Genomic DNA, 15,443 nt, shown 5'->3' with positions numbered 1-15,443 from the left:
GAACTCTAAACCTGAGACAATATAATTCCTCAGAAGCTATGCAAATTGTTTCTTTGGTTTGTACTGTGCTACATTTATTGTCCTGCGAATTTCAGCGTGACATTACACATGAACTTTACCAATGCTCTCTTAGAAAATCAATTTCAAAACTTTATTCTGTGTGACATAGAGGTTAGCACTGCTGCCTCACAGCTCCAGGTCCCGGGTTCAATTCCAGCCTCGGGTGACTGTGTGAAGTTTGCACTTTCTCCCAGTGTCTGCATGGGTTTCCTCCGGCTGCTCCGGTTTCCTCCCACAGTCCAAAGATGTGCGGGTTAGGTGGATTGGCCACGCTTAATTGCCCGTTAGTGTCATAAAGGTTAGGTGGGGTCACTGGGTTACGGGGATAAGGTGGAGGTGTGGGCTTAAGTATGGTGCTCTTTCCAACGGCTGGTGCAGATTTGATGGATTGAATGGCCTCCTTCTGCACTGTAAATTCTATGATTTTATGATTGCAGATTAGTAAGTATGGGAGAGGCCCTGGTTTATGAAATGTATGGCATCTTGTAGCATCTTGGACCTAAAATGTTGCAATAATGTTATGTATTGACCACCCATGATCGGTTTGTTGGTGGGACTGAGGTTTGGCTTATGCTGGCAATTGGCAGCATCTGGGCGGAGACCTAATCTGGACAGAGTGCTGGAAAGGGGACGTCACTTCAAATGGAAGCAACAGAACAAATCCATATGGACCCACAGCCATAATGCCTTTTATTAGCGAGTGTGAAGCAGTTTTGGCTTTGGTCATCATATAGAGGTATTTGACTGTTTCTATGGATGAACTGGGGCAAAAGGAAAGGTCAAAAAGAGAAACAAGAAATAACTTCAAATTAAAAAACTTCTAAAACAAAATCCAAAATGTATTTCTGGGCTACATATTACTAATAAACTATGGACACCATTAATTATTCTATAGTTGGAGATCAGTATTCAGGCAGCAGCTAATGGTATCATAAACACAGTTTGGAATTGCTTACGGGATCCATATGTGACCCAAGAGTTAACCTAAAATAGCACAATGATTATTGCTCATATTTAATCATGTTTACATAGCTTTCTTCAAATTGTTTAGCTATCTAAAACATTTGAAACATATGAGTGGATTAAGTAGCGGATCTAAATAGAGTTAGCAAATTAACTGTCACATGTGCTACTACCTAATGGAACAAATGCTTGAAGAGATCTCTTGCACCTTTGTGACTGAACAGCTGGACATCTGAATTGATTTGTTTTTCATAAAAAGCAGGAAATAAAACAGCAATCTGTCAATGCATATTGAACAAGGCCCCAAGCAGATCCCTACAATATGTAATCATCACACCAGCAAAATAGTGTGCAACTGTATTCAATATTAAAATGAAAGCAATATTTCCAGCACAGATTCAACTGGCAAAACTACAATTACAAAACATGGCATAAAATCATAGGATATAAGCATAAATCAGTCCTACAAATAGTGCACCTACAAATCCACTGGTATGTAAACCATTGCAAGATTCTGGAAGAAAACAGATAAATATCCCTACCTGTGATCAAAACTAGAGCTGCTAGACATGCAAAAGCTGAGACATCAAAGTTAAGGCTTTGTAAATTTGTAGAGAATTCCTTGATTGTATCAAGCCATTCACCAAATCCACGAAGGCACTGAAGTCGATGCAAGACAAGCCCGTTACAGAACACAAACTTATCCTCTGTTGGCGCAGATCTGAAAATAATGTTTAAAATGATAGTTAATGAACTGTAACATAACCTTTGCAACATATGATCAGCAGTATCCCACATTCTCCAAAAGATCTAAAATTATAAATCACAATTGTCCAGAGAGAATTTAATGCAATTATTCCTTGACATATATTCATTGTATGCGGTATCTATGGCAGCATACATGGTACAGAGTGATAGCAAGTGAGCTTACAGAAGGTGGCCTAGATTTGAATTCTAGCGAGTAATAATGTGTTGGACTGCACTGTTGCACATGCTCACTGATTCAATATCTGGTGTATTTTAGATGTACACCATAGATTTTATTTTAGAAAATTTGACACAGTGAATCTTGAACGATTTGGTACATTCCAAACATCTTTATTTAGTAAGATGCTCACTTCATCATCATTTCACTTTGCCTGGCTTCAATGATAAGCATTTTTTTCTTTCCCACCTGGTGTCATCTCAAGCTGATGTTCATTCGAACAAGCAGCAAAAGTAAGAAACACACAGTAACTGTATAACGAACACATATGAAATATGAAAAGAAAAGTTATCAAGAACATCTGTGAAGATGGGCAATTTGGAATTATGATGGAATATACTGGTAATGCACAAGATTGGTCAGCATCTAAAATGATTGAAAGTTTCTAAAGTTCTGATGAAAAGTAACATTTATAATGTTACTCATGGCCAGGAATATCCATACCTTAACTGGAGTGTGGCAGAACCCTGTTTATGTGCATACATGGAGTTACTGTTACAATTCCAGCAAAGAAGCATAGCAAAGCAGGGGTGGCACAGAGGAAATTATTGATCTATCCTTCTATTTTCCTTTGCATGATGAATGACTTACTGAGAATGTCCAGCATTTCAAATATTTTTCTGGATTCTACTCCCTATCTCCCAAAATCAAATCCAATTTCTTTCAAAGTTACCCGTAGTTGATGACAGCTACATTTTAAAATAATAATACTCTGAATTTTATAAAACGTGGGTGCTATAATCACAATTTGTAAATCATCTATCTGTACAATGTACAAAACATCTTCAAAGTACAAATTTCTAGTTGTTCATTTCTCTTAAAAAAAAGTATAGGGAATGCAACTTGTGTATAGATGTTGTTTTTCCTGAAACTAAGACATTTACCTGTGGGAGAGTCTCAGTACAAAGAGTTCAAGGAAGGCAGATTCAATGAGCAAAGTCTGATCTTCCTTTGGGAGATCACTAAATCCTGGTATTTTTTCAGCCCAGCTCTGTGTGATCTCCATAGACGTGGCAAGGAGGCCATAGAATTGATGGACATACTCAGCATCAGTTCCAGATATGGGCTGTTCAGCAGCACAGAACTATAAGGGAAAAAAGGCAAAATGTCCTGAAGGTCAAATTGCATTACACAAATTACATTTTCCAATTCACACAATAGAAGGAGGAAATAATTGTACTAAAACTTTGCATCTTGTTTGTGGAAGAAATTTTTGTATATTGATCCTCAGATTTTTTTCCCATGTATTATGTGTCAATTTGAGGGCATGTCTTAAACATTAGTTACATTTTTTCGGTAACTTCAATTGATATTATGCCAAAATGTACTTTTTGGACATAAACTGCCAATTGCTAGCAATATTCTGTAGTATTTCTCATTTGACATATGATCTCCAGTCGTAAGTGAGAATTATTTATATTTGCCCAATACACAGATATTAATACCTAAAACGCTGATCTATGTTGCTGAATAAGCATTTCAAAACAAACGAATTGTGCCATGATCAAATGAATTTTAGGCATTCCTCTGAACTGATATAATATTTAAACAGATGCAACTAATTCAATAGCAATGATTTTCAGCAAATGTTCTTGCCTTCTGCATTATTTAAATTAGTAAGTTGCTTTCAATTATAACAGTCCACAAACCATTCCTTCATATGCCACCTTTGGTTTGATCAAAGACGGCCATGAAGCATGAATACTAATGAAATTGTAAAGTAATTGTGATTTCAACAGAAATGATTGCTGTGAGATCAGAGTTACACACCAAGCCAAGTAAAAACTGCATTGAAATGATTTTGACTTTGCACTTGGATTCCCCCCAAAAAGCTCCAATGTTTAAATAAAAGCTGGTAAATTCCAATGTTATAAAACTGGCCTGTTGCTGTACTAACGGCAAGTTGCACTGTTAGCCAGAAATGAAATATGTTGGTTATAAATTTAAAATACCGGAATAATTTCCTCACTACACATGTAAAGTTAACATCTTCAAATATATATTGGATTTGGCGTATGTTTTTGTGCAAGAGGCATGAGGGAGGGATAGTACCTCGGATGTGGGCTCAGTGCTCTCTTTGGAGTGGGCCACCCTATATTGGTCCTCACCTTCACCCAGCTCTCAAAAGTACATAATGATGCAACGTGGCCATCAAAGTAATTTTTTGAAAATGCTACAGCTTTAAGAAACTTTGAAAACATCAAATGAGGAGAAGGCCATGACTTCCCGTGAAAAGAAACAGAAATGATAGCGGCCCCTGGATGTACTTACAGGAAATCCAATTGTTACAAGACTAGTGGGGACCAGCAAGATAATCCTTATCAATCATCTGATATTGGCACTCCTTTGCTAACATCTTGATTTAAAAAGATGATATAGCCACACTATTGCTAACGGGTTAAGTTATGGAGCTTCTGCTCCACAGAGAAAATGTTTGTTGTAAACCAAATTTTTTTCATTACCTCCAATGAAGTTTCTTTGTATTTACACAGCTCTGAAATTGTAAACTAGGACACCTTGAAATGACCGCTTAGATTTGTTTCTCTATTTGATATATTATAGAGCTGCTACTTTCTAATTTAAAAAGTGGAATGTACAATGCTATCAGGCACTGTCATGTACATTTACCAACAGGTTTCTAAAGATTGATTAGTTCTTTTTAAAATAATCCCACATTTCTTCAATTGGTTGTCAATGCTGTGGAGTACATTTCACATTTTGTTCAGAAAGATTATTAAAAAATACAAAGAATGTGTTCTGAAACCATAAATAATTTAACATGTGGTTAAATGTTTGTCACCTTAGTATTTACTATCACAAAATAAAACATTTGCTCAAGTAGGTGTGGCATTATAATCATCTGAGTATACAACATGGTAGCAGCCATTGTTGCTCTTGGTGTTAAGATGCTATCTACTTCCCTCATCGATGTGGACTCTTCCTTACCTGGGTGTAATTGTGGCTGCTAGGAGTGGAGTCTACGAGTGCCCGTACAAGAGCGTTCATCAAACTGATTGGGGGCGAGGGTGGGGATGGTTCCTGGAGAGGGCTCTTTGGTTTGGAGGGCAGTCGACCCCTTCTCCCTTTCAAACTATCTGTCCGGACCACTAGAGAGAGAAGGAAAATGTTTTAAAATTCTACATACAAGAAAGTGAATCAATAGGGGTCAAACTAAAAATGAATACCTTCCAACTTCTGGGCTACAGTGCACATTTTTATCAATTTACAGATTATTTTGACGAGTGTTAAAATTGTAACTCGATATTGTGTAAAATAAAATAAATGCACTCTCCATATCTAGAGGTTTATAATTTGAGACAACGTTAAAGCCACATCTGGATTAGTATTATTGTGGCTTTGTGTTTTTTTGTTGTTGTTTGGTTTCCTGTTCGGTTCATTCAGAGGAGTCTATGACTCCACTATCCTGCCAGGTATTTACAACATGCTTTTGAAGATTGCGAAAAAACCCCGATAAACAGGAAATGCACAAAGCCGACCGAATTTAGAAGGTATGGTTAGTTAAAGCATTGAAATGAGCACTGCTTTCACCCGCTCTTAATCTAAATGGTGACAAGTCATAACCACAGCCAAGCAAAGTCATCGCCAATCATCTTTACATGAAAACTGGAGGGGAGGATTAGGTAGGGGTTGGGGTGCTGCTGTTGCACCAAGACAGCTTGGCAGCTCTCACCTTCCTTCACCATGCCCACGCTGAGACACTTTTGGAACCTGCAGTACTGACAGCGATTGCGCCGCCTCTTATCCACGGGACAGTTTTTGTTCGCTAGACAAACGTATTTTGCATTCTTCTGCACCGTCCTCTGCAAAGAACAAATATTATTACAGGATGTTTTCTTGTCGGATAAAAAAAAATCGGAGCTGACAAAGCAGACTCTAATTACAATATGAAATGCGCCAACGCCACTCCGATAATTAGATAAAATTAATTTCCTAACACGTTAGCCTGCAGGAAAAACAATTTTACTGGTGTTAGCTCCTGACAATGAGAATCAGCCAGATCCGTGCTGGAGACACTCTCCAGAGACAGGCAGCTTTAAATGATGAAATTATTTCTGAAATTACCGGGTCATCACATGATACCGTTGGGTATAATATCCCTCCCTCTTAATATACCTCCGAGGATCGCTTTCCACTTGGCTTATTCCCGCGGTGATTACTGACCTTATTAAAACAAATTTAAAATGATTTGGGATAGCGTTTCCTTAACCAACGTAGGTTTAAAAATTTAGAAAAAAATCCTAGCTTGGATTTCGCTAATCAAGACTGATCAGGACAATTTAAATCACATTCGGGGTTAGAGTTTAATTAAATACTATACATCTTGATAAAATAAATGATATAGCTAGAGTATTGCTGTCGGGTGATGTTAACTGTACAGAAGTCTAGCGTCCTTTTTGGTAGAGCTGATCATTGTGGGAGATGGGAATCCTCCTGGCTGACACCAGAGTGGAAAAGTTTGGGAAATCATTACGTTTGCAAAGCCGACGTCAACAAAAGGTAACTCTTATTATAATTATAGATTGCCCGCCTTTAGAGAACTCCCCTTCAGCGGTGGAGTTGAAATGACAAATGTAGCTCATTGGTCGCAACAGTGTAGCATTTCCCAGAAAGGTGGGCCACTTGGTCACTTTTGCAAATGAGACTCGCCTCCTGCGCCAAGTAGAAAGTACCATCCCAGCCAAACTGATGCCAAGATTGAATTGTCTTATTCTGAAATGACACCATAACTCCGTAGCCCCCCCCCCCCCCCCCCCCCCTCTTCCAGACAGGACTTCTTTCTATTTCTAAACTCTGGCTGCATTAGCTGCAATCATCAAGAATAAAGGCATCATTTGAAACTGTTATTCCTGTTTGAATGTACAGCACAGCAGGAGGTACATGTTTCCACAAAACAAAACCCGCAAAAGTTATTTAAATACTTTGTTTAGTACTTGATTTTTAAAAATCTACTATTCTCAATTCAAATTCAGTTAGGTTGATGTTTTAAATAAGAAACTTCATGGTAATTTCGTTTCTGATTTTTAAAAAAATGTTCCTTCTGATCTTTAGACACTGAAACTTTCTCAGTCTCGATTCTTCCCCCATCGCTTTAATATAAAGCTTTTGCCGGTGAAAGTTTCCCTTTGATACCCGGTTGTTTGAAATGATCACTAATTGTGCGTATAGAACTGACAACCCAGTAAAAGTGCTTTCAATCTTGTCGCCGAAGTGTTGCGTTTCTTGAAGGATTTCTTGTTTTTACAAGCACTTCATTTGGACAGGCGCCTTCTTAAGGTGCTGCTGGACAGGAGGTTGGGCTGTGCGCGGGTTGGACTGAAACCCCTCTCTTTCGAACGCATTCCTTCTGAAAACAGTCCAGGTATATTCCCGACCAATCCTGTTCTGCTAAATTACTGGCCAAGTTAAATAAATAACTTCCAAGTTCATCTCATTTAAAATTAGGCGCATTCAGAAAGTTCTCTGGCCGAATTCTTTATTTATTTGGACATTTACAATTTTAAAGCACTTCAATGGCTGGAGAACGCTTGGAGGTGATGGATGGCCGTGATGGGTGCTACATAAATGCAAGTTTATTTTGCACATACGACAGGTTTGGTTTTTGCAATATGTTATTTGCTTGCGAGTAACCCCCCCCCCCCCCCCCCGCAAAAAAAACAACTTAGCATAGTGTTTGAGAAAGATGAAGGTGCACGGTACCTTAAAAAACCCTTTGCATCCCTCGCAGGTCCTCACCCCATAGTGCTGACAAGCCGCATTGTCCCCGCACACGGCACACATCCCCTCCCCAGAGGAAGAGCCTCGGTTGGGGGGAGACGGCAAGCTCTGGGCGCTCTGGCTCAGGGGCATGGGGTGAAAGCCCAAGCCCGACCCTTTGACCAAATGCAGCGGGTACTGACGAGCGTCCATCACCGACTGTGCAGAAGTGCTCTCGGTTCCCATCGGCATGTTCAAGGTGGGTTCGTAACACATGTGGCTGCTGGAGGCTGGAGAGTGTGGCGGGGACTGTTTAAAGGCAAACAGCGGGAATCTGGGCGGGCCACTCTTCATAGGGGCATCTAAGATATGACCTGTGGCCATGCAAGTCTGGGTCACTGGGGGTAACGTGTGAGGCTCATCCCACATGGATGTCTGTGGTGTTGTGAACTGCGGCGTGGTGGGGGTTGATGGAGGAGACTGCTTGAAGTAAATGGATGTCGATGGCATGATGTCCTCGGTTTGATGCTGGATCGATGGTTGGTAGCTGTGATGGGGAACATCTTCCAGTTTAATGAAGGGTCTCTGTGAGGACGAAGAGTGCATCTGATACAAACACGATGGTTTGAACTCATAGCTGCCCGAGTAGCCAGTCTCCATGAAGGTACTGAAACTGGGCAGGGAGGTGGTGGCTGTGATTTCAGTGCTGCCCAGGTCCATGCCAAACTTCATGTAGGGGGCTTCAGTATGCACCAAATCAGAGCTGTAATCCCCATAAGCGTAATTCGGAGCTGCAAAACTGGCACCTTGTGGCGAAGAGCTGTATTGGGTCTGCACACAGGGCATGTCTACAAAGAAACAAGAAAGACTGACGTTACTAAAGTTAGCAGCACTGATCTGCCAGTGCTTTATCGCACGGTCTGCATTTATACTGCGGGGGAAGGAAACTTTATTACACAAGAGATCGCACCAACTGCACTTGCTGGAAATCCACATTCCTCTTTCTAACGCCGTCTTTCTGGTTCCTGATTCAGTCCCATACCAGAAAAATAACTCTAATTCACCGACACTTTGTACCTTTAGGGCTAAACCGTTAACGTTAAGTGGCGCTGAGAAGAAGTCAGGTTAATATCTGCACCATCTCGCTTAGTTCGCCAATGACTTAAAGGTTACTCAGAATCAGTGGTCGAAGACTCCGCAGTAATGTATGTCACTGTGGGACAGTGCTTTCTTTGAAATATTCCCGGGGACAATTGTATTTGGAACATTGTACTTGTATTGCTCTGGTGTGCAGCGATGTGTGTGCTTCCCTGGACGTTACTGTATATCTGCTTCCACCAATGTTATTATTCAAGAAAATCAGCGACAAACAGGATGAAGTTTCCCGATGAATATCCTTGCGTGTGTCTGGGATTGGAAGGTGTGGGAGTGGGGGTGGCCATTGTACAAGTTATATTTTGAAAAGTTGTTTCTTGCTGTGTAAAGCACCAGGTCATTCCGTGATCTCCCTGCTGGATGGCCGGCTGCAGCCGCTCTGGACAGAGTGCGGAGATGCCGGCGTTGGACTGGGGTGAGCACAGTAAGAAGTCTTACAACACCAGGTTAAAGTCCAACAGGTGTTTCAAACACTAGCTTTCGAAGCGCTGCTCCTTCCTCAGGTGCTCTGGACAGAGTCTCCTGTGCGAAGATTTGAAGTCAGGGTTTGCCTCCTGTCAACAATACTGGTGTGACAAAGCATAGTGTCAGCACTGCATTCAGTGTGTCGTAGATGAATGGGCTTTTCCAAATATCAAAGGGGCCAGTTACAGTTAGATACTGACTGCGCGTGGATAGATTGTATTTAAAATATTATAGTATTACACCCAGTTATCACATCACATGGTAGAAATTCATTGGGAAAAAATAGGGACTAGGATTGATAACATCAGTGAGCAAATTGATTCAAGCAGAGATGCTCGTCATTTGTCAGCAATGTGCATGGTTTCTCTACATTTAAGCAACTTTATCTGCATGTCTATCAAACCTGTCCACCAACGACCCCTGCAGATAGGCCGCTTTCATTTCTCTATCCGTGAACTTACAGCTTCCGATTATACAGTTCCCTATGCATGTGCAGTTTTCTGTATGTGCACAAACCTGCATGTAAGCAGGTTTCTCTCTGCATACAGACTAGACATAAGCAGCTTTCTCCATGTATACAAACACCCTGATACAGGCAGATTTCTCGCAAGACGTACATAAACCCCTGGTTATCTGCGAACTTGTTTATATATACAGACTCCTGGATATAGGCAGGTTTCTTTATGCATAGACTGCTGGATATAGGCCGATTTCTATATGCATACAGACTGCTGGATATAGGCTGGTTTCTATATGCATACAGACTGCTGGATATAGGCCGGTTTCTATACGCATACAAACTGCTGGATATAGGCCGGTTTCGATATGCATACAGACTGCTGGATATAGGCTGATTTCTATATACATACAGACTGCTGGACATAGGCCGGTTTCTATATGAATAGACTCCTGGACGGCCCCTTCTCAACATTGCCCCTCCCATGGGGTATGGTGATCCTCAGGTTAAACCATTACCAGTCAGTTCTCCCCCTCAAAGAGGAAAGCAACCTATGGTCATCTGGGACTATGGCGACTTTACCTTACCGTTACAGTCTCCTGGATATAGGCAGGTTTCTATAGATATACAGCCTCCTGGATATAGGCAGGTTTCTATGTGTTCAGAACACTGAATACTGGCAAATTTCCATATGTATACAGACCCAGGATGTATGCAGGTTTCTATAGACATGCAGACTCCTGAATATCGGCAGATTTCTATATGTATTCAGAATCCTGGATATTGGCACGTTTCTATATGTGTACAGACCCCTGGATATTGGCAGGTTTCTATAGGCATATAGACTCCTGGATATAGTTAGGTTTCTATAAGCATACAGACTCCTGGATTATAGATACATTTCTATATGTATAGAGATGCCTGGAAAGGCAGGTTTCTATATGTACACGGACTCCTGGATATAGGCAGATTTCTATACAGACTCTTAGATATAGGCAGATATCTATACAGACTCTTAGATATAGGCAGATATCTATATGTATACAGACTCCTGGATATAGGCAGATATCCATATGTACATAGGCAGATTTGTATATGTATACAGACTCATGGATATAGGCATGTATTTTTGGGGTGATCTTTATACATCCATAGGGTTCAATTGGTATGGACCCATAGCCAACACATGTTCTAATTCTCTGGATTGAGAATGGAGAATCCAAAGCTTTGCTACCTTTTCCCGTGATCTGTATCCGCAGTGAAACATATCCGCCTCATCCTCGCAAAGTAAAAAGTACAAGTGGAGAATTGAAGCGGTAAACAAAAGGAGGCGATAAGGAGGCGATACAAGAAGGAAAGTAAATCCTAACACTAAGACAAGGGAACGAAAAAAAAGAACTTTCCCCGTCAACACTTGTCCATCTACAATAAAGCATCATCGGGCACACCACCACCCCAGTCCACCCCAGCCCAGCCCTCAGAACAAGGTGGAGAATCTCCTGATGTTGTAACGAACCTTCACGTGTATGATACACTTGTGCGTGTATTCTGTTGTTTACATACAACCATGTCGCCTCCAGTGTGTGCGGCAGTGTGTACCTGTGTGTGCTGAGGGAGGGTGATATTTGGCTCGCTGAATGTTGGCCCGGTGGGCTGCCAGAGGCTCGGCCACTGTGGACGTGTTGTCTCTGGGCTGGGTGCTCCCGGCTGTTCGCGGGGTTGACTCGGAGCTCCGGCTCGGCGGGGAAAGCTCTTCCGAACCAAGATCTACACAGAGAGAACAATACAGATCAGAGCTGGGGAGGGGGCAACAATGAAGCGCACAGCTTCCCTTTGGCCTGATCCTTTAAACACCAAATCCAAGACAACTAAAACATCAGATGATGGCAATAATGTAACCCCCCCCCCCGCCCCACACACACACACACTCCTCACTCACACACACTCACTCAAATACACACATACTCACTCACACTCTCTCACACTCTCACATACACACTCTCACTCACTCACACACTCTCACATACACACTCACACACACACTCACTCACTCACTCACATACACACTCACTCACATACACACTCACACACACACGATGGAAAACCCGAGATATAAAGTTGTTACAAAAATGTAACTTTTTAAAATAACAAATCTAGAATGAAAATTCCCGCTGCTTCAAATTGACCACAAATCGCTACGATTTAAGTGACCGGTCAATAAATCAGTCCAGGACAGAGGTAAACTTCACTGAATGGATACTCAACTCAAATGGAAGAACGCTGCTCCCCTGGGTGCTCCTCCAGCGCAGACACTAAGGGTGAAGCGGTGCAGCCCATGTCACTATCCCTCAGCTCGGACTGAGAGAGCGATGGGTTGGGAAAGTTAGCAAGATGTGAGTGGCTCTTGTGCTCTGTGCCTAGGCTCAGCCACGCAGCCTGTGCCTCTATTCTCGGATGTCAGTGGAGCTCCTGCGTGCCAGCCTGACGCTCAATGCACACACAGTCTCCATGTGATGTCACCGGTTTGGAAACTTGGACTTGAAATGAAATGATGTCTCCGCATGGTTTGGGATCACTCGGCTAAATCACAGGATTGCAGCACATTCACAAAACGCCTGCCGTTTTAATAAAAGCCTGCCGTTTCATATTTGCTACTGTTTGTCCCATTGGTGCAGGCGAACTCCACCAGTTGAACTGCAGCGCCCTCTCTCAATGTGTTTAATCTGACCGCCACTCGGCAAAAACAAACTTTACAAAGTTACAATAACCCAGCACAGGTATCAATGTCCTTTACAAAGCCAAACCTCCATTTCCCAAGGGGTCCACAGAACACATCTTTTCCTGAAAATGTTCAGCCAAACATTACAATCAGTATTACATTTTACTGGATAAGACTCAGGATTTGGTGGAAATCCACCTCCTTTATCACGGTACGTATAGAACACATAACCCGCTGGTGATCGTGGGTGAAGTAATTGTACTGAAGCCTTTAATCTCGACTCTTTTCCATCTCCAATGAAACATGCAGTCTTCTTGGAAAATGTCATTGTACAATTTTACAGTGGCCCGGACGCTCCCAATCAGAGAGCAACATCCTTTATTCTGGGGCTGAGTCGGGTATGAAACAGCGAGAAGACGTTTTTGGACAATCCTCCCCTGCCATCGGAAATATATTGTCATAACCACTTTTCACTCCCGCAGCCTCACTCACAGAATCCCGCTGCGGGCAGAAATCGGCAGGAGTGGTGCCGAGTTTTGGATTATACTATGGTCCTCTCACTTTTAAAAATATTTTAAACTAAAAGAAAACATGTTTTCCGAATAACTTTCCCTTATCGTATATCCTTAGTAGGTTGACCTATATCGTGTGGAATCCCGCTTTACTTAATTAAAAACCTTTTGCAAGGCTGTATTTAAGAATCCCAGCTTCCACGCTTCACTCCTTTTACACAGCATTTCCCTCTCAGGATGAATCCTCTAAATCATCAGCTGGTTACCTAGAGAACGGGCAATGTCTCTTTAAACATCCGTCCTGTTATCAGCCTTATTACCAGCAGTCCCGTCTCCCATACAGAGTCGGGCAGTACATTAACTGGAGAAATGTTCAATGTTTTAATTTCTATTTCAGTGAATTATTACAGAAAAAAAACCGACTCATTTTTCTCAATCGCGATCTTCTTTGAGAAGGTAAACTACCAACTATACTGGAAGTCAGAAATCGTCGCCCATGGCTGTGCAGAGTAATTAAAAAATATGAAAAAAAAATAATATGTGAAATGAAAACGGAGCACTCGGAGCAGTGAGTTTAGAGATAATATCACATGTTTGTACCACCTACACAACTCAGGATCTGACCTATTCAGGGCAGTTCAGACAATCATTTAAGACTCCCCATCTTGGACACCTTACTACTCCCAAAATCAATACTAGAAATAACATTCTTTGCAATCTCACTATCATTTCGCAGTTACGCGCGCAAATCACCACAAATGGTTAAATGAAAGAATACAAGACATAGTTAGTATGTGAACTTGCTACAATGTTGTTGATGACAGAAATTTCAGTAGATTTCACCCTTGGAATTCTACTAAGATCCCGATGAGAAACTTGCCCAAATTCACAAACTCGCCCGTGTCACGTTACCATCTCTCGGCACCGCCTCAGAAAAATGAAGTTTTTATTCTACAGGCTATTTGGGATTTGGACTGTTGACTCGCCCGCAAAGTAGCCTTATTGGCGTTTGCACTCACTACTTTCGTCAATGCGAATATATTTCAAAGCGATTCTGTTGAAAATTCAAATGTAAACACCCCATGTACACACGTATAAGAACGTGCTGCACTTGCTACTACTGAATATTACTCAACAAAAAGTAAAAGTTAAACAGATCCACTTCTGAAAGTGAAACCATTAGTAAAAGAATTGCAAAAGCATTTGAAGCCAAGTCTAGGACTAGCACCTTAAATGATCACGCGTGGTGGGTCAACAGAGTCCATAGTTAGACCTGGTTATTTCTCAACCGAAACTCCGAATATCGATGGCCGTGACCCGAACCGACGTGCAAAATGATAATCATCACTAATTCATCCCAAAGCGCTGCATTTCAACTTTATAAACAAACCAGCACTATACCCTCTTCAGAATGCGATCGTAGTGAAGTCAAATAGACACTAAATAACTATATACTTTCACTTGAACATAGCTAATTATGCATACAGACAAGTGCAAGACAAATCGCATCTATTCAACCCATCATACCAAACACCGTGCCTGCCTGCAGCATTACATTACCATGACAACTACCAGAAATACCTTAATACCCGCTGCTCTCCGATTGTCACACAACTCAACCCGGCTGATAAACCCATAAATTCTCAAGACACAAGGGACAGGCATCAAAGAACAAGTTCTGAAGGATGTTCCAATCAGCGCTAACAAAAAAACACATCACCGAAGCTCATTGAATCGTAGTCACTTGTTCTATAGCATACCCATTGCAACTTTTATGATGTCTAGAGAGTAACTGATTGATACGTACTTGATTGCTGTGACGGTTCCGTCTTTACAATTAAACAGCCGTCCAAGTTGCGTGTAGGCGTACAGTCCGAACCATGGATATTAGACAGAGAAACTTGTCTTTGAAATATCACTCCCAGTAAATGATTTGGCTGTAGTGCAAAATCGGATCTTTCCTCTTCACGCGAGTTCACCCAGAGAGAGAAAAAAGTGAGGAACTCTTCCTTTGCTCCCTTCCTCGGTTTTGTAGTCTTCTCCTCCGATTGCAATGTGCCTTTGTTTATGTGCGGACAGATAACAGTAACAATCCCCTCACTTTGTGAACGTCATTTATGTTTAAGGGAAAAGGGGGTGGGGAGCTTCGCGAAAGCTGCTCGCCTATAGGAGGAGGGCCGGTATCTCCATAAGAGCGGCTGGAATGTAGTCAACGTCAATTGTGACGCCTCCGGGTCGCGCACGTCACACGGCGGCACGTCACGTCAGCTGGCTTTTATTATGTCTGCTCACACAGTCTCCGCTCTGAGCCCCTGGCTGGCTAGGTCGCTCGCTCACGCGCCCCGCGCTCGTGCGCGCAACAGTCACGCCGTGGAAGCTTCAGCAGCAGCTGACAGCCCTTTGGACACGGGA

General features: G+C 41.9%; 1 protein-coding gene across 3 annotated transcripts in view; it reads right to left on the bottom strand.

Annotated features, from left to right (window-relative positions):
• Positions 1 to 15,140, bottom strand: part of nr4a3 (nuclear receptor subfamily 4, group A, member 3) — a 29,170-nt gene extending 14,030 nt beyond the window's left edge. Inside the window, exons 1-7 of one of the 3 annotated variants that reach the window (XM_072508918.1) lie at positions 14,839 to 15,140; positions 11,400 to 11,567; positions 7,727 to 8,571; positions 5,700 to 5,829; positions 4,955 to 5,115; positions 2,893 to 3,092; positions 1,566 to 1,744 (exon numbers count right to left, since the gene is read on the bottom strand). In XM_072508918.1, coding sequence (XP_072365019.1) covers positions 1,566 to 1,744; positions 2,893 to 3,092; positions 4,955 to 5,115; positions 5,700 to 5,829; positions 7,727 to 8,569 — 1,513 coding nt within the window. In that variant the 5' untranslated portion in view covers positions 8,570 to 8,571; positions 11,400 to 11,567; positions 14,839 to 15,140. Of the gene's footprint in view, positions 1 to 1,565; positions 1,745 to 2,892; positions 3,093 to 4,954; positions 5,116 to 5,699; positions 5,830 to 7,726; positions 8,572 to 11,316; positions 11,568 to 14,838 lie in introns of those variants that run through there. The other 2 variants (XM_072508917.1, XM_072508919.1) reach the window with 2 other exon arrangements.
• Positions 15,141 to 15,443: the final 303 nt, after the last annotated feature.

The sequence above is a fragment of the Scyliorhinus torazame genome, chromosome 6, assembly GCF_047496885.1.
Source record: "Scyliorhinus torazame isolate Kashiwa2021f chromosome 6, sScyTor2.1, whole genome shotgun sequence".
In the NCBI taxonomy this organism is placed as follows: domain Eukaryota; kingdom Metazoa; phylum Chordata; class Chondrichthyes; order Carcharhiniformes; family Scyliorhinidae; genus Scyliorhinus; species Scyliorhinus torazame.
This window is presented reverse-complemented; position numbering and strand designations above follow the sequence as displayed.